The 19,285-nt window shown below is 41.5% G+C and overlaps 1 protein-coding gene across 3 annotated transcripts in view; it reads left to right on the top strand.

Annotated features, from left to right (window-relative positions):
* TMEM245 (transmembrane protein 245) overlaps positions 1-19,285 on the top strand; it is a 118,971-nt gene that overhangs the window by 86,382 nt on the left and 13,304 nt on the right. For 2 of the 3 annotated variants that reach the window (XM_089689071.1, XM_089689072.1), the window contains 3 exons: positions 4,301-4,401; positions 10,903-11,077; positions 17,779-17,973. In XM_089689071.1, coding sequence (XP_089545197.1) covers positions 4,301-4,401; positions 10,903-11,077; positions 17,779-17,973 — 471 coding nt within the window. Of the gene's footprint in view, positions 1-4,300; positions 4,402-10,902; positions 11,078-17,778; positions 17,974-19,285 lie in introns of those variants that run through there. The other variant, XR_016314854.1, reaches the window with a different exon arrangement.

Below are 19,285 nucleotides of genomic sequence, written 5' to 3' on the forward strand. Positions count from 1 at the left end.
GTTACTTACGATCATTCATGTTCAGATCATATGACCGCTGTGACATCCAATTACGGTGGACATGTGACCCTAAACCCCTCCCCGCTTCCTGGTGTCAGGAACACCTTTAACCACTTCAAGTCTGGTCACTTTTACCCCCTTCCTGCCCAGGACAATTTTCAACTTTCAGCGCTATCACACTTTGAATGACAATTGCACAGGCATGCATCACTGTACCCATATGAAATTTTTAGCTTTTTTGAGGCAGATAAAACTTTATTTTGGTGGTATTTATTCACCACTGGGATTTATGATGGGGGTTATAAAGTTTTTTGTTTTTTTTTACACTGATTGCTTTTACACCCATAAAGGCTGTAAAAGCAATAATTTCTCCTTCTCTCTGGCTGCATTTTTGCAGCCATTGAGAAATACTGTGTGAGCTGTGATTGGTCACAGCTTGTCACATGGTACAAGGCTGTTGTGAATAGCCTTGTACCATGTGACCTCTGTGATCATTCACAGGTTTCACACGTAGTAAGCAATGATGTCAGAAGTGACATCTTGCTTACTACTCTGCATCTGATCACTGATTGGCCAATCAGTGATCACATGATCGGGACCTCACAGAGGTCCCGTACGATGATTGGTGTTCCACTGTGTCCGGAGGGCATCGGAGCGGACATCAGATCGCGGTGCTGCATGCTCCCAGGGAGCGCGCACAAGCAGGGGGCGGTAGGCTATTTATAAACAGCCACCCACCCCTGTATTGCTCCCGTCCGGACGTTACATGGGCCGGACGGGAAGTGGTTAAAGGGATGGGAGGCACCAAGGGGTTAATTACCTGAACCTGTAGGTAGACTGAAACTCCTCCCTCTGTATTAGACTACAGTATAAGTGTATGTCTCTCCTGTATTCTGTGATTAGGTCATTTTTATTTCTAAATCCACAGATCTTGGTAATGTTGGAGTTCATCTTTATGTTCACTTACCATTTTTGTAAAAAAATGGAAACATTTTTTAAACATTTACATTTGCAAAACTCTAGCATGTGCATGTTTGTATAAGCATTTGTTCCTTTATGGCATGTTCCTTCTGAATGTTCCATATCCCTGTATCCTGACACTCCTGTTCTGCTTGCTCGGGTGGATGTATTGCACATTACTAAGTTGCATGTTGTCTTGGTGCAATTTAGTATGTGTGATATTTTCACATGAGTGCATGCACGTGGGCCTGCCTGTATCTTGCATCCTTTATCTCCTTATGCTTTTGTTTTCTTTCTAGTAACCAAAGGACAAATGATTATTTGGTTCTAATTCATTTGCATATGCAGATTATCAGAAATGATCATTTCAACATGAATCTTATTATTTATTTACATTTTAGAAGGGCAATTGAAAGTAGGGTGAGTTGATTATTGTGTATTAATTATTATTAAAGTGATGTTAAGCCCAAACGCAAACCTTTTAGGCGTTGTGCACACTGTAAGCTGAAAACGTTTTTTCCCCTACAGGCTTTTCAGCTTTAAAAACACAGTAAAAAGTTGCATGCGAGTTAATGCACGTTCCCACGCCTGGCATCATTGCATTCTTTTGGCCAGAATTCTGGCCATTAGAATCTATTAACATTGGAATGCGTACTGATGCACGTTTTTGCACTTTTGAGCATTTTGTATGCTCAAAAGCTCCTCTCCTAAAGACAAAAGTGATATTTTTTCTGCCTGTAAACTCCCCTGCCACTGAACTCCTGAAAACACCTTTAGTTTGCATGAACTTAAAGGCTACCCTAGCGGGCAGTTTACAGGCAAAGAAAAATAAAAGCTCAAAACAGCTCCAACTCCAGTAGGGGTAGTTTCTTTGAATGGCAGTATGCACGAGGCCTAATATATTGCAGCTTACCAATTCTTACATGTGATGGTTGCATTTTTTCTTTTTTAAGCTTGGTTTTTTTCTATTTTCATTTGGTGATCTGGCCAAGAAGTCTGTTTTTCAAAAGAACAAGCTTTTTTCCTGATGTATCAGTTATAGGGATGAGACAAACCATTTGCCACTGACAGTGGTGCCTTGAATGATCAGCTTTTATTTATGTAAAACCTTTATCCCAAAAGGAAAAAAACTGCTGTAACTTATAAAGTATTAGGTGGAGTTTGTCTTCAGTTAATGTATTTAAAACTGTTAGTCTATCTAATACTCCTGCCCCCCAGACTGACGGTGCTGCTGTCCAAAGAAGCCCCTGTGCTCATTCATCCAGAGTGGGAGCACTCTAATACAGGAGGTGTGTTACTGGCTAGATCTGCAGATGAAAACCAAGGGGGGGAAAAAAGCCTAAAAAAAAAAAAAAAAAAGTATGCAGCCACCACATCTAACGATTGGTAAGCTGAAATATATTACATTTCTGTTTGGAAGTTTAATACCGCTTGAAAATACCGGGGTTGGGTAAAAGAAAATGGAAACACTACATGATTTGCAGGTATGAAAGTGGCAGCATGTTTCACGTTAAAAGTGGAAGTGATGTAACATTCTTTTGCGTGGTGCGTCTCACTTGTGTCATTCACTGGCTGCGCTGCTTGTAATACGGAGTCGTGTCAGAGCTTACTGAGCTTCAAAGAGGGCAGATTGTTGGTGCCTCCTTACCTAATGCCTATGTGACTGAAATTGCCAATTTTTCCCCTGCAGACTGAATATCGAGCTCAGCATTCACTTTTGCAGAAGTTGTTTTCTTAATCCAGTTCACAGCTATGCGCAATGTCCTTTTGTCTTTCATTTAGTTGACCATGTCGACCGCGCTGATGCTAGTCAGAGGTCTTCTTGGAAACTGTATATGCCGTCATAACCTGTGATGCTGTACCTCGCAACACCACAAATAATTTGGCAACTTCAGTCACAGAGGCACCAGCTAAGCCGGCACCAACAATTTGTCCTCTTTGAAGCTCTGTAAGCTCTGACACAACTCCATATTTCTAGCAACGCATGCAGTGAGGCTTCCCACCTGTTAACTAAGTGTCTCATCACACAGCGGAAGCAAAAGAATGTTACGTTACTTCCACTTTTAACATGAAACATGCTGTCACTTTCACACCTGCGAATCATGTAGTGTTTCCATTTTTTTTTTTGGTCTAATCCCTGTATGGCATATCTACCTATATTGCATTCAGCATATCATGAATGCCTTTCCTTTAACTATGCTGTATATTAGTACATTACTACTCTGCAAATGAAAATGCTAGGCAACAGCCTGGTGCAGTCTGTGTTTGTTGGCTTCATCAGGATGCTGGTGAAACCTAGTCTTATGAAATTAGTGCTTTTTAGGACACACAGTGCTTTGTTCATTTGGTGATCTTCCAGAAAAGGAATACACTGAAAAATGTTAAATAGTCCAAACTAACAGATCCAGTTTTCTATTTGCAGAATGATAGGGAAGGGGGTGCACACATCATTTGGCATCGTTTCAATATTAAAGAGGTTTTTTGGTGATACTGGAAATCTCTTTAAAGTGTCCTTGTTCTGGAAGCATTAATATAATTTTTTGCCACTAATATTCGGAATGAAGGCTTTTGTAAGAGAGAATGGTAAATACACAAGCACTTCTGTTATTTAGTGCTGCTGACCGTACACTGTTGCATGAAATCATTGTGGATAGTTGAGTTTGCTTTTGGAAGACCATATCATCAGTACACCACAGACTAAAACCCACCACACACGGACTGGTTTTTCAGAAGATTTCATGAACATTTAGCAAAAATTATTTATTAAAATGTTCATAAGTGAAATTTATTATAACCTCTGTTTTGCAGTTGTGATTTTAGGGTAATTGGCTGTCTCTCTGATTATTTACCCTATGAACAGTAGCAGATGTCTTTAATTTGTAGTTCTGTACTCTCAACCATAGTTTCTGATATTGCTTTAAATCTGAATCACTGCAGGGAATGATTGTTCCAACAAATTGGAAAATCATTTTGGCTGATATGTCCCATTTCTATGTCATGGGCAATTGTTTTTGTACCTACAACAAAAAAATAAATTTTGCATAATCTTATTTAAAATTTTGTCAAATGTTTGTCACATATTCTGAAAAATGTGTCCATATGTGGCCTGCCTGAGACAAATCAATGAGCCATCTCAGGCTTCATAGAGTAAGAGGGACTAGACTAAGAAGCATGACTGCAGTACATTCTGTGTATTTATGGTAAGTGGGAGGCTGGTAAGAATCCATCAGCTACTAAAATAGTAGAGTAGCATTTTATATAAAAAATACCACTATCTATATTATATGCAAGCTGTTTTTCCAGTGGATTGAGTGCCATCTTTTTGCTTCTTCATTTTTAGGGGTGTATTTGATGCTTCCCTAAAAATGGCTTGCTTCTATGGACTGTACACTTGGCTTACTCATACAATGTTTGGGATAAACATAATTTTTATACCATCTGGTAAGATGTGTATGCATGTCTGTGTGTTATATGTTCATGATTCTCAATGTATCTCAGCTTATATGTATGGTTTGCTAAGCTCTGAAATACATCATAGAGATGAACATGAATGATGTAATGTTTATCAAAATTAGAAAAAGTTTAAAGTAAACGTAGAGGCATTTTCTTCTTCTGTATCAATCCTTGCCCCTAGTCAATGTGGCTTACCCTTTTCACTACTATTATTACTGCAGCCCCATTCTTAAAGTATATGGAAATGCTAACAGTACATTTCTCTTATTTGGTCCCTTATGTACTGTTTAATATAGAATTGAAGCAGTTTGTTATATCTGTTCACTAAGTGCAAAACAAATCTGTTCAGACAGAATCCTTGTGAGCTGATAACTTCCCGCTTTCCCTTCTTTTGAGGACAGTTATCAGCATTGTTCCCAGCTGTCTCAGTTGAATACTAAACATTTCCCCCTATGTTATAGAGAGACATATTATATAACCCTAACACATTCCTTTTCTAGGTGTTCTTGGGATCACCAGGTAAAGCTTAAAAAAAAAAAAAATTATAAAAATGCAAATTCATTTGGTCACCGTATCTAAGGAAAGGTACTCTGTAACATGTTGCTTTTTTGTTCTTAGGTTTAGATACAATATTCTTTAATATATCAGGCACTAAATCTCAAAACCGGTCTGAATTCTTGTAGCACAATTTAGAGACTGACATTATGCTTCCCTTTCTCATGCCAAATGAGTGTCGTATAGAGCAGATCTCCCAGTTTCATGTAGCTACATTACAGTATATGTTACCAACTAAAGCTCCCACAGTGATCTCTCCTTTTAAGAATGTATCCTTTGGCATCGATGTTACTGTAGCAATAAGACTGCACCTTCTAGATCAGTCGCCCCATACTGGCACCTCTCGAAGCTGTACCTGAGTGCCGTCACATGGAGGACAGCAGGACCAGGCAGTAACTTTGTTGTCCAGCATTGGATTCTACCTTTTTAGTTCTCAATCTTTGTACAGCAGTACATTGCAGTATTGTTATTTGCAGAGAGCTTCACACCAGAGAAGTAGTGATCCAAGTCCCAGTAGTTCCAGTCCCTGAAGACCATGTCCATGGAGGAGAGGGTATGCCCTTCCAAAGTGGGGAATTTCCACCTAGTGTTTTCTCTTCTAAGAAGTTGCCTATATATATATATATATATATATATATATATATATATATATATATATATATATATATATATGGTGAGTCCAGGGCTTTGTACCTTTTTCTGTGGTAGTCCCAGGACACCACTCCTCTGCCTTGAGCACAAAGGTGTGGGTGGCATGAGCACCTTGGGGTGGGAGCAGTGTGTACCAGGGTTGATGAAAGACCTTTAAATAGTCTGTCACAGCCATGGTCTAGCGTACGCCACTTTTTAAAATGGTCTGTCACAGCCATAAGCACATGCGCACCTAAATGTTTTGATACACATTTTGGCGGGTAGTGGCTCAATTCGTTGTACATAGTCCTGCCCATTGTAGGTGCTACACTGCCTCCCAGGCTCTGGGCACCATCTTCCTCCCTATATACTTTACAACAAACAGGAACACTGCAACTCTGCTTCAGTTTGTGGCTCAGGTTTTCACACCAACCTTTTTAAGGTTTATCCAGCAGCCTCAGTCGTGGGGCACAGGGTGGATGCACCCCTTTTTCTCTACACTAATTAAGGTTGTGAGTACCTCACAGGGTCCCCTTACCCTCAAGGTGACGATTAGACATTAAGGAAATGGGATGAGAGGGCAGGCAGCACACACACTATGCCCACGGCCTGGATGAGTTTATTCAGGGTTCCTGTCAAAACTCTACACGTGGGTCTCTGGACCTCATTCTCCACACGTTTTTCTCCTTCTCTATTCCCCATTCCTCCTTTTTCTATAGGGAGGAATTTTCAGTCTTTGTAGCAGACCTTGGGATCTGGGAAAAGTCTCTTTTCTTATAGACATGACATGCAAGGCATAAGCACCTGCCAGTCAACACCCCCTGCTGAGTCATTGTCTGACTTATCAAACATGGCAGTGTTGCTTTCCAATAAGGAGGGGTAAGATAGACATTCGCCCTCAATCTCTACCAAGCTAAGAGAAATCATGAAGTTTTTGGTGGACGGCGTGTTAAAACCGTGACCATCTAGACTTAAGGTGATCCCTTTGAAAAACTAAGGAATCCCAGTAGGTCCTTTCAAGTTCATCCATTAGTACGAGGTGTGTCCAGAATATAATGAGAATGAAGTTCCTGCATTCAAGAAGGGCTCTGTAAAGAGAGAAGCTGGCCAAGGTCACTAGGGGTGGTGTGCCAGGTATATGTTGTTGTTGTTATTATTATTACACAGTATTTATATAGCGCCAACAGTTTGCTCAGCGCTGTACATTACAATGGGAGACAATACAGGAGACAGTACAGTAACAATACAATAAAATACATGAGGGGTTCGAGGGCCCTGCTCCTTGGAGCTTACAATCTAGGAGGGAGGGGAGAGTGGTACAGGAGGAAATAGCTGTGGGGGGTGGAGTGGTGGGGAGAGCGGAGGAGATCAGCAGTTAGTTGAGGGCGGGGTAGGCTTCTCTGAAGAGGTGGGTTTTCATGGTGCGCCTAAAGGTGAGGAGGGTAGGTGACAGTCTGATGGATTGGGGTAGTGAGTTCGAGGATGGGGGAAGCCCTGGAGATGGGCAAGGGAGGAGGAGACCAGGGAACTGGAGAGTAGGAGGTCTTGTGAGGAGCGGAGAGTGCGTTTTGGGTGGTAGATGGATATCAGGTCGGTGAGGTAGTTTGGGGCAGTGTTATAGCAGCTTTGTACGTCAATGTTAGTATTTTGAATTTTTTGCATTGGGCAATCAGAAGCCAGTGGAGGGATTGGCAGAGGGGGGTGGCGGATAAAGAGCGGTTGGTAAGGTGGATGAGTCTGGCCGCAGAATTCAGGATAGACTGAAGCGGGGATAGCCTGTGTTTGGGTAGGCCGGCGAGGAGGGAGTTACAGTAGTCAAGTCGTGATATGATAAGGGAGTGAATGAGTTGCTTTGTAGTTTCTGGAGTTAGGAACATGCGTATTTTGGAGATGTTGCGGAGGTGGAGTCTGCATTAATTTGTCAGCGATTGGATCTGGGGCTGGAAAGACAGATTGGAGTCTAGAATGAAACCTAGTACTCTGGCTTGCGGGGTGGGGCTGATGGTAGTGTTGTTGGTCATAATGGAGAGGTCGGGGGGGGGGGGGGGGCGCGGGCTGGGGGGAAAACTAGGAGCTCGGTTTTGGCAAGGTTTAATTTGAGGAAGTGGAGTGACATCCAGTCTGATATGTCGTTCAGAAGGCTAGTGATTCGGGCGGCGACTGAAAGGGTGAGGTGAGGGGTAGAGAGATAGATTTGCGTGTCATCAGCATAGAGATGGTACTTGAAGCCGTGGGAGTGTATCAGTTGACCAAGGGAGGAGGTGTAGATGGACAAGAGAAGGGGCCCGAGGACAGAACCTTGGGGGACCCCAACAGAGAGGGGGAGTGAGGGGGAGGTGGCAGCGTTATAGGTAACACTGAAAGAGCGTTGTGATAGATAGGAAGAGAGCCAGGAGAGAGCGGAGTCTCTGAGGCCAAAAGAGTATAGTCTTTTGAGGAAGAGGGGGTGCTCTACTGTGTCGAAAGCCACAGAGAGGTTGAGGAGTAGTAGCACTGAGTAGTGGCCATTGGCTTTGGCGGTTAGCAGGTCGTTGGTGAGTTTGAGTAGGGCGCTTTCGGTGGAGTGTAGGGGATGGAAGCCAGATTGTAGGGGATCAAGGAGGTTGTTGTTGGTGAGCTGGGAGCTTTGGCGATTACAGGCTAAGCGCTCAAGGAATGTTAAAACACTAAACAAAAGTGAACCGCGCTCCCTAAACCCTATCATACATAAATGAGTCCATCCAGTTCAACCATAGAAAAAAAAAATTATAATCCTATACCCATAGTTGATTCAGAGGAAGGCAAAAAAAAAAACCCAGCAAAACATGATCCAATTTGCTCCTGCTGGGAAAAAAAAATCCTTCCTGATCGCCCGAGAGGTGATGAGATTTGTTTGACAACTTCTGTCTTTCATCAATCCATGCTGTCTGTTGCTTAAAATATTTTTTTCCATCAAGAACTCCTCTATGTGGCCTTTTCTTAAACTCTCCAGTATCTTCCCAACTATAGAAGTTAAACTAACAGGTCTCTTGATGCGGAAGATTGTTATATCTGTATGCTATATTCAACCCTTCACGTACAAGCTGGATTAATGGGAAAATAAGAATTACCGGAGATATCGAAGCACAGTTGACCTTCTTTGAAAAAAGGTCATATTTCTGGTGAGTGCGGTGTGTTTTACTTCTTTGGGAAGAAAGGAAGATCACATCATCTCTGAGTGTCAACTATCAGAATGCCCCTCTTCTTCAAAAACGGAACAGAATGTGGATGCAGTGAGCTATGTTCTCAACCGTGACCGAAGGCTCACTATCAGAGTGATTGCAGAGGAAATGGGAATTACCCAGTCAATTGTTAATGAAATCATGACTCAGGATTTGAAACGTGAGAAAAGCGTGTGCAAAACTTGCTCCAAAAAACTGGTCGCCTGATCAGAAGAAACACCATAAACTCGTTTGTCAAGACCTGTTGGTCTGTTTGGAAGACAAAATTTTTTGAGTTGAGTGATCACGGGAGATGCATTCTGGGTGGTTGAGTACGATCCCAAGATGAAGAAACAAAGTTCAATATGGCACACACCCACATCACCTCTCCCCACGAAAGCTCGAATGAGCTAATAAAAATTATAATCAATGGTTGATGGGGTTTTTTTTGTTTTGTTTTGTTTTTTTTTTTTGTATCTTTTTGTAGGAATTTGTATCTACTGGTCAAACTGTGAATCAGAGATTTTAGATGGAAGTTTTGTTGCTTGAGACAAAGTTTTTTTTTTTTTTTTTTTTTTTTTTTTGTGTGCTTCTGAGAACAGCTAAACCTGGATCCTTCATCACTACAACGCACCGAGTCACAGTGCTCTGGCTGTCAGAGTTGTTGGCTAAAAAACGCATCACAGCACTTCCCCATCCACTTGCAGCCCTGCCTTGACACCTTGAGACTTTTTCATATTCCCAAAGAGGAAGAAGGGTTTGAAAGGACACCATTTTGGTAGTGTGGATAACATCCAAATAGCCACTACGCAGGCTCTGACAACTATCCATAGTTACATAGTTAGTCTGGCTGAAAATAGACAAAAGTCCATCCAGTTCAACCATTAAAGAAAAAGAAAAGTTATCCTACACCCACAGTTGATCCAGGGGAAGGCAAAAAAAACCCAGCAAAGCATGATCCAATTTGCTCCTGGAGGGAAAAAAAATTAATTCCTGATCCCCCCGAGAGGCAATCTGATATTTCCTGGATCAACTTTACCTATACATGTTAGTATCCAGTTATATTCTGTTTATCCCACTTGAAGACTTCCAGGGATGCTATAAAGAATGGAAAAATCACTGGGAGCATTGTGTACACTTACAAGGTTGAGTTCAATTGTAAATTATTTCAATAAACAAATTTTAAAAATCTCATTACTTTCTGGACACCCTGTATAGTATTTATAAATGTGACAAATACGAAAGTGGTGGTACAAAAGTGAAACTTTCAATTTATGGATATAAGGTTGAAAGAGCAGGGCCCTCAATCCCCTCATGTTTTGCATTGTATTGGTACTGTTCTGTCACATGTTCTGTCCCCCTCTGTAATGTACAGCGCTGAGCGAACTACTGGTGCTTTATAAATACTGTATAGTAATAATCTAAAAAAATATATTTGTTATTTGCATTATACCATAATAGGAGGAAACCATAACAGGCAGTCAGACAAATATTCCTGAAATGCTCCTGTGGAATTTCCTCTAGTTTTATCTGTTTATTCCCTCAAGTTTGTAACTACAAAACACTTAATCCTTGAGCTACACAGACGATTAAATCAGTAGAAAAATGTAACTGCTTGTTGACAGTCACTGAATTAGGAAAACAATGATTACATTTTTGTGCAAAGTAGGAATAAGGTGACTGCCACCTAGTCTTTCAATTTTACAGTAGAAAGGAGGTTTAATTGGAAGTGTAGCCCTAGCCACACTTTTGCTCAGCCTAAAAGTAACTGCTATAGGATTATACAGGTTTATAATCCCCATTTAAAGAAAACAGCGTTCAGAATGAATAAACATGTATACCTTTCCATAAACCTCTCCACTGATCCTAGCATATTCCAGAGCAAATGCACATACCTGTTTTTTCCTATTTTTTTTTCTTTTGTGTGTGTATATGTGTGTGTGTGTGTGTGTGTGTATATATATATATATCTCTGCAGTTCTCTAGACTTCAAAATGCATGTCTCGTAGGTGCTCAACCTGTGTGTTGTATGTGCATTTAGTTCTGTCATTTTGTATTTGTAAGCACATTTATTTGTATAGCACATACATACTTGCTACTAAATGAATGATTTTTTTTTTTCCAGCTTTGGCTGCAATTCTTGGAGCAGTGCCTTTTTTGGGGACATACTGGGCAGCTGTACCTGCTGTTTTAGACCTGTGGTTTTCCCAAGGAGAAAGCTTTAAAGCAGTATTACTACTTGTATGTCATTTGTTGCCAACATACTTTGTTGATACTGCAATTTACTCTGATATATCTGGGTAAGTAGCCACATTAAACATGCAGATCGTTGTTTGACTTATAAATATCCCGACTAGCCAGATAGCATAGCCAGGAAGCCAACAGGAATACATTACTTTCAGCCTGCTGATTGAACACAGAAGAAGCACAAAACACAAATAAGTCCTCATCTCTGCACACGCAGAGCCTGATTTCAAATAAAGCTCTGACTGTAAGTGCTACTGTGTAATGGAAGATGTCAGGCTCATTTCAAGATAGATTTGGTTACTTCTGCTAGTCATATGTGAAAGTACTTTAAGTTTTGAAAGAAAACACAACTGTTTGGTGTGTTTTTTTATATTTTCCTGGAGCTCAGGGTTACATAGGCTTTTCTTTTTGCTTGAGAACCAGTAATTCTGGTTTCTTCTCAACTGTAGCTTTATTTCTGTCTACAAAGTCCCTGGGTGCCGGCATGTAGCTTTTAATCTGTTCCTAAGCAACTCAGGCCCTGGGGACTTTCGTATGGAAATCTTGACTTCATGAAAGAAAGTCAAGGGGTCACTCTTCCTTCCCTGCCTCCAGCAATTCACTGTTGGTTATGAAGGCCACCCATGATGTTTAGGGACCTGGATCTTAGAGCTAATTGAAGACACATGGTATAATTTAACTATTTTTTGTAATTGGTGCGGTGTAAATTTCAGTTCCATTTCAGTTTCCCATTCTCTTATAAAGTAGGGAGTGGTCTGCCAGTGGGTGGCTAGCAGACATTTATACATTTGTGAAAGCAGATGCTTGGAGTCTCCAAGGGCCTTTACTTATAGATTCTGAAGACGTGAACGAATCATGTGGGCACGCTTTAGGTGCCAATTTCTGGAGAAAATCATTTAGCTGCCTATGGCGCCAGCAGTCCATGGGGAATGCCCCATTGGAGCTTCGCAGTCTATCTGGTGGTAAAAGTCGTCCCATGGGAGTAAATTTCAAGCAGGTACTATCCCCATCCTTACTCAAGGTTACCCAAGAAGGAGATATCCTCCCCAGAAGGGAACCAGGGGAAACCACCTAGTGACGTTAAAGGTGAGGTGATCCTAGATTTTCAGAGTGTTCCGTATGAGCGAGGTAGTCCAGCTGGACAGACCCCTGGCTGCATGTGGAATCCATAGAGCTCCAGCCAGATTCCTGCCAGCTAGACTTTTCTAAAGTGACCCATAGCTTCTCCTTTGAGTGAAGGCTCCAGTTGAGAATGCAAACTAACGCTATAGCTTTATAGTATAAAGAGTTGTTGGGTGCCCCCCAAACCCCCATCTTCCTGACGTCTGTCTAGGTTGCTTCCCCTGCCAGATGAAGATCGTAAACAGAAAAATTGTAATTGTCGAAGAAGCATAAGTGGTAAATGTATGGGGACTGTGGAGAATAAGTAAAGAACCTTTGATAGAATTGTCATTTTAAGTGTATTGATGCATCCTAACCATGTAAGGGAAGTAGCTTGCTAAGCACGCAAATCTTTTTACAAGTGTGCCAGAGTACAATATTTTGGGATCAGGAGATGTGTGTCCAAATATGACAACGTATGCCATTTCCAAGTGAATGGGAAATTTTAGTTGTGACATTAGGTCATAAGGGATCATGACCGGGAGAATCTAATTTTCCATAATTAATACTGAAGTTGGATAAATGACCATATCTATGGAATTCTGACATTAATATTGGTAGGGTGAAGAGTGGCTGGGACACATAGAATAGGATGCCGTCAGCATATGCAGACAGTTTATGTACTCTAGATCCAATAAGAACCCTTTTGATGTCATAATTTTGCCAAATTTTCCGCAGGAGAGGTTCAAGCACTAAAACAAGATTGGGGATAGTGGGCACCCCTGTCTAGTTCCATTACGGATACTCAGCGTGTCAGAAATAGTCCCATTTACTTTCGCTCTAGCTTCGGGGTCAAGTTAGAGTGCCGAGATCTACCCCATCATTTTCTGCCCTAAGCCCAGTTTGAGCAAGGTCTCCTCTGTGAACATACAATCCATCTTGTCAAAAGCCTTTTCGGCATCTGTCAACAGTTAGGAAGAGGGATTAATCTGGCCTGTGTCGGGTCCAGTGAAGAATATTTAAGGCTCAGATAGTGTTGTCTCCCTACCAACAATGAATCCCGTTTTGATCAGGGTGGATGATCGTAGAGAGGAGATCCTGCAGTCTGGTGGCTATATGTTTAGAAAAATTTTTGGTGTTCGAATTTAACAAAGATATATAGGACGGTAATTATGACCGCATGTCTGGTCATGCTCAGGTTTTGCTATGACAACGAGCAAAGCTTATATCTAAATAGAGGTCTAGTGGAGGCAGTAGCATTAAAATAGTTACACAAGGGCTCTTGTCAGGTGGTGCACCAACCTCTTGTAATAAGCATTAGTGAAGCCGTCTGGGCCAGGGCTCTTCCCTTTGGGGAAGTCTGAAATGACTTGGGGCAAGCTCCAAGGGGGTGAAGGGGCGTTCTAACTCATCCAATATCTCTTTGGGGAGACAAGGGAATTCCACTTCCTGCAAGTATTGTAGTGTTATGGTTCTCTATCTGCTCGGTTTGGTTCGGGCAGAGGTTTTAGATCATAGATGGAGCTATAGTAGGACCTGAAGGCTTCAGCAATATGGTCAGAATCTACCACCAGTATGTCCTGAACATTCAGTTTATGGACATTGGAACGTGCCTGCCTTTTGCATTAAAAACGAGCAAGAAAGCGGCCACATTTATTCCCATGCTCATAGAATTTGTGAGGATAATGGCATAGTTTGTTCTGAGCTTTCCTTTCAAGATATTCAGACAGTCTGGTCTGCAGTTCTGTCACGATCGTCAAATCAGTCAGTTGTAGTTCACTCTTATGCGTTCAAGTAAGTGAATTTTATCAACCAAATCATCTATTTCTGTACATTCTTTCTTAAATCTGAAACCATGGGTGATCAATTACCTTCGGATTACCACCTTATGAACTTCCCATAGTGCTCACGTGGACACCTCATCAGTAGAATTCAATTTGAAATATGTGGTGATAGAAGATTCAAGATCTGTGCAGGTGGTATTATCATCCAACAAAAACCAGCTTAGAGACCGAGGCATGATCAGATATAGTTAATGAACAAATGTTCGTGCCACAGAGCCTGCGGAGATATTGGTCTATGTAAAGGAGGTCTAACTTTCCGTATGGACATGGGAGTAATGACTATAATCCTTTGTGGAGGGGTTGTCAACCCGCCAACTGTCCACTAGGTGAAGGTCCTGCAGAAGTTTGCGGAAACGTTTTAGCACTCTGAAAGAAAAAGATGATTGAGGAGGTGTCCAGTTGAGGATCGGGAGGGTGATCAAAGTCCCCCAGCACCCCCCCCCCCCCCCAAGTAAGAGGAGACCCTCTTTAAACTCGAAGCGTTTTCATTACAGTAGATTGAAAATTAATGGTGTGGGTGTTGGACACATATATATTAGCTATAGTATACACTTCATTATAGACAGTGCCCTTGAGGAATATGTATGTACCCTTCTGGTCAAGAATGTGGGTGAGAGGGATAAAAGGACATGACTTGTGAATAGCGATCGCTACACCTCTCACTTTAGGTAATGTAGAAAGGCAAAGGAACCATTGATTGAAAACTGACTGTGGAAGGTTGGGTGTAGAAGTCGCTGTAAACTGGGACCCCTGAAGCAGGACAACAGTTGGATTCTGGTGGCCTAATTCCTGCCACACCACATTTAGGTGGTGAGCACATACCGTGGACATTCTAGAAAATTGCCAACAGTTTAGACGCCATAATACCCATAAGTCAGGGATCTGAAAGTATACACATCAGGAGATCCAGCACAGAGAAAAATACACAGGATAATGGTTACATAAACCTCATGCAATATGAAGTAAATCCAAATATACCTGTGATCAAACAAGAACAGCAGTAAAAAAAGCTAATTCTAAACAAAGAAAAAAGACTGTAAACAATTGCAGAAAATCGCCAATGGCGAACAATGTAAAGAGAGGCCAGGTGTGCACCTCAAGAGGGGGACAGCCAGGCCCTTCTGTAGACTTCAGCATGATCTCCAAATGTTGGAGATGGGCCTATTTGGGAGAAGAAATTGACCATATACAGGAGGCGTCAACCCTTCCCTGGGACTAGGAGTAACAACTAAACAGGAGCAGGGAGACCAATACAGATGAAAACAAAGCTGGTAATGTCACTGATGTTGGGGTGAGATCTCCTGAGTGTCCTTCATTGGTGCGGGAAGGGGGAAAATGGGCATCTCCAGGGCAAAAGAGATCTCACCCCAGAGAGAGCTTTTGATAGGATGGATTGGGATTTTATATTAGATACATTGAAAGTTTTGGGAATTGGTCCCAAAATGAGAGATCGGATAGGAAAGCTTTAGTCGACCCTCAGCAGCAGTAAAGGTCAACGGTTTGTTATCAGAGTTCTTCAGGATGAATAATTTGAACAAGACAGGGATGTCCGCTTTTGCCTTTTGTGGTTTGTTTTGTCCTTGGAACCTCTTTTGGGAATAGTATGGATGTGAGGCGGATAGGGGAGATGGAATAGCATATGCTGCCACTTTATGTTCTATCTGTTTAACCCTAGGTTGCAATTACCCCATTTAATGAAATACTATGGAGAGCTGTCAAATTTAAAAATGAACCCGGTAAAATCAGATTTTATATGTTAATGTCCCGATAACTGAAAAGAAAGCTCTGCAAAGAGAATTTCCCTTTTTTTAGAGTGAAATAGAACTTAAATATTTAGGAATAAAATTGGCCTCGTCCTTAAAGAATCTATATAAAATAAACTACATCCCATTAATAAACGAGATCAAATAGGAACTGAGGAGATTATCAGTAGAACCTCTATCCTGGATAGGCCGAATAAATTTGGTAAAAATGATCATCGTCCCAAAAATCCTATATAAATTTCAGGTGTTACCTATACAGCTTCCAGGAACCTACTTTAAGGTAATTAAAAAAATTCTATTGAGGTATATCTGGGGGTATAGAAAAACGAGGATAAGTTACGAAGTATTGTGTAGAGATGAGGAGAATAGGGGGTTAAGTGTGTCTGATTTTAAGAGATATTACTACTCAGTATTATTACGTATTTTTGATTGGACACATAATGCACTAAGAGAAAGTTGGGTGAAGATAGAAAACACGAAGTGTATCAATACCATACGTTGGCAGAGAGCACGAGTACTTATACACGAAATGTAATTAGGGTGTGGGATGGAATTCATAAACAAATGGGGTGGAGTTTAACTCTGCTCATGCCGTTGGTGGCTTCAGATTTTTTCCTGCCAGGGAAAGAAAATATTTTGGGTAAATGGATAAGAAAGGGGGATGCACAGTTAAAAGATATGACTGGAGAAGAAGTTTGCTCCTTTCAGGAGCTAAAAAAATTGTTGTTTTTTATGTTAGATGAGTGGTGATACTTCCAATTAAGACACTTTTTTGCAATGCTCCCTAAGCCCTTAAGGACAATGGTGGATTTGAATCAATTTGAACAATTGTTTAGTACAAGTAGGGTATGGAAACATAGTACTTCTCGAATATATAAAATCCTTATTGCAATAACAGAAGTTACTCCCCCTACATATATGGTAAAATGGGAAAGGGAACTTGGAATATCATTTGATGAGCAACAAAAAAAGAAAATATTTAGATTAGCAAATGGGGTTGTAGATATGAAGGTGGTGGAAATGAACTATAAATGTTTAGCTAGGCAGCATATTACACTGAGTGTGGCACATAAGCAACGAGCAGATAAATCACCTATGTGTTGGAGGGGACGTGGTATAAAGGGCACAGTGGCATATATATGGTGGGAGTGTCCTAAAATTCAGGAATATTGGGAGGAAATAATTCACCTAATACAGGAGGTAAATAGGGTGGATTTCCTGAAAGACCCAGGTACATGTTTATTTCAGAATACAGAGACCACAGTATGGCCCCTTCATTAAGACAGCTTGTTAGGGTTCTTTCTACCAATATATAGTGAAAATATCCCTCCTAGATTGTTGCTCCCAGGGTCAGGCCCTCCTAACCCTCTTGTATTGAACTGTATTGTTGCTGTATTGTCTCCCGTTATATTGTAAAGCGCTGAGGAAACTTGGCGCTATATAAATCCTGTATAATAATTGTATTGCCATCCTTTATTCACTTGCGGTAATTTCTTCATAGATAGCCTTTCACACTAGTTATATCCCTCTGTGTATGAGGCCTTAGCCTTGAGGTATGATTCGGAGCTCTATCAGATGCTGCACAAATCAGTGAGCTGACCTGTGGGAAGCAGTGTTTTTATGGATAGCCACACTATAAAAATATATCCATGTATATGACATTTTATGAACAGAGCAAACCATTTCTACTGTCTTTCACTTGAAATGTGGAAAACTGCTGGAGTGAGGTGAGAAATAAAAGCTACTTAACAGCGTCCAAATGATGTCCTCCAGCAGAATGAGTGTTTTTACCTAGCTTTTAAAGCACATTTCTCAGAATTCACGTCTGCACAGGTCCACATCCAGCTGTATGCTGGGAAGCACTGCTGCACAGATTTACACTGTGTGCGTTTCAGCTGACATTTAGAAAAGAAGCCCAGTCAGTGTTAATGTTTAGCAACATTGTGTATTAAGATGTATTTGATAACTGCTCGTTTTTCCATGTGCAAAGTCCTCATAGGAGAATAAAGAATATGCTGTATACCATGTTTTGTTCTCTCTTAACAGAGGTGGTCATCCATATTTGACGGGTCTGGCAGTTGCAGGAGGTGCATACTACCTAGGACTGGAAGGAGCAATCATTGGCCCTATTCTTCTTTGCATACTGGTTGTTGCTTCAAATATTTATAGTGCAATGCTAGCGAGTCCAACTTCTGCATTGCCCACACCATCAACTACACCCTGGCCTCTTCAGACTCATCGGTAAAGCTGTTGTGCTGTGTGAATTTTGTTTTTTTTTAATGGACAAGCTTTTTACAAAAAATAATAAATGCGCATTTTTTTGCAGGTACAAAAAAATGTGCATTCATTATTTTTTGGTTCTGGGGCCTCTAACGCATTGCACCAGTGCTCAGCAGATTGCTGGTGCCATGCAGGTCTTCTGCAGACCTTTCAGTATATCTGCTTGCCCGTACAGGATGCACAGGCAAGCAGATATACTGACAGGAAGAAATATTGAACTACCACAGCGCTCCACAGCACAAAGGCTGTCGGGACTTGTAGTTCATTCATTCACAGAACACTGCATGAATGACGTGGCCGGACAGGCGGAGCCCTGCTCAGCAATACCCTGCTCAACGGTCACAACGGGGAGGAGTGGAGGCCAGTCCATGCATAGCATGTTACACCCTGAATATGGGTGTAACATGCTACAAAAGGTGAAATTATGCATTAAAGCTTAACTCTAGACATAGAAAACTCTAGCCACCTCTTTTTAATATGTTTATTTAAAGGTCTAGATTTTTACCTGGAACTGTGGTCTGTTAACCCTCAGTCTGTTTCTTCTTGCTTCTGTGACACTGGCATCAGGTTCACGTTAGAAAATTAGAGTCTTAGAAAGTTTTGATAACTACCAAATGGCTTAGGGGTGGGTGAAGTGGGAACAAGGTTTTTTTTGTTTTTTTTTCCAACAGACACACCAAAATAAAATTTTACTTTAGGTTTTCCATACAAACTACATACTGTCTGTCATTAATATTTTGACATCTGTTTCTTACAAATATGATTTATTTTTTTAGAACAAGGCATGCTAAAGGTTAACTTTAAAGGAGAAGTAGGGCTTTTTTCCCCCAGTTATACTTATCTAGGTGGATGAAGCATTGGTCTGATGTTGCATCTGTCCCCCTCCGGCTCTAAGCGTGAGAAGTGTGGTGACAGTCAGTGCTCTCTGCTCAGAGCGGCTGTGAGAATTCACTCTCTGCTCTGCCCCCTCCCCTGCGCTCACTGGAGTGCTGTACTGTGCAGGGGAAGGGAGCGGTTGGCTTAGGCTCTCAACACCTCATTGAGAGGCTGAGCCAGGTGCCGCTCCGGACTCTGGGGTGGATCCTGACTTTGAAGTCGGGATCTTTCCCCAGCCTGGACCAGCTGAGTGACTTCAGCCCGCTGACAGCTGAAAACGGGTCACAGGAGTGCAGAACTAACTGCACTCCTGTGTTCCACAGGAGAAGTACAGCCAAAAGAGCTTTGCCTGTACTTCTCCTTAAACCACTTGACAACCAGGCTATAGCCGAATGAC

Source organism: Staurois parvus, unplaced genomic scaffold (genome assembly GCF_062004578.1).
Source record: "Staurois parvus isolate SC_StPar_1 unplaced genomic scaffold, SC_StPar_1.0 ptg000468l, whole genome shotgun sequence".
NCBI lineage: Eukaryota > Metazoa > Chordata > Amphibia > Anura > Ranidae > Staurois > Staurois parvus.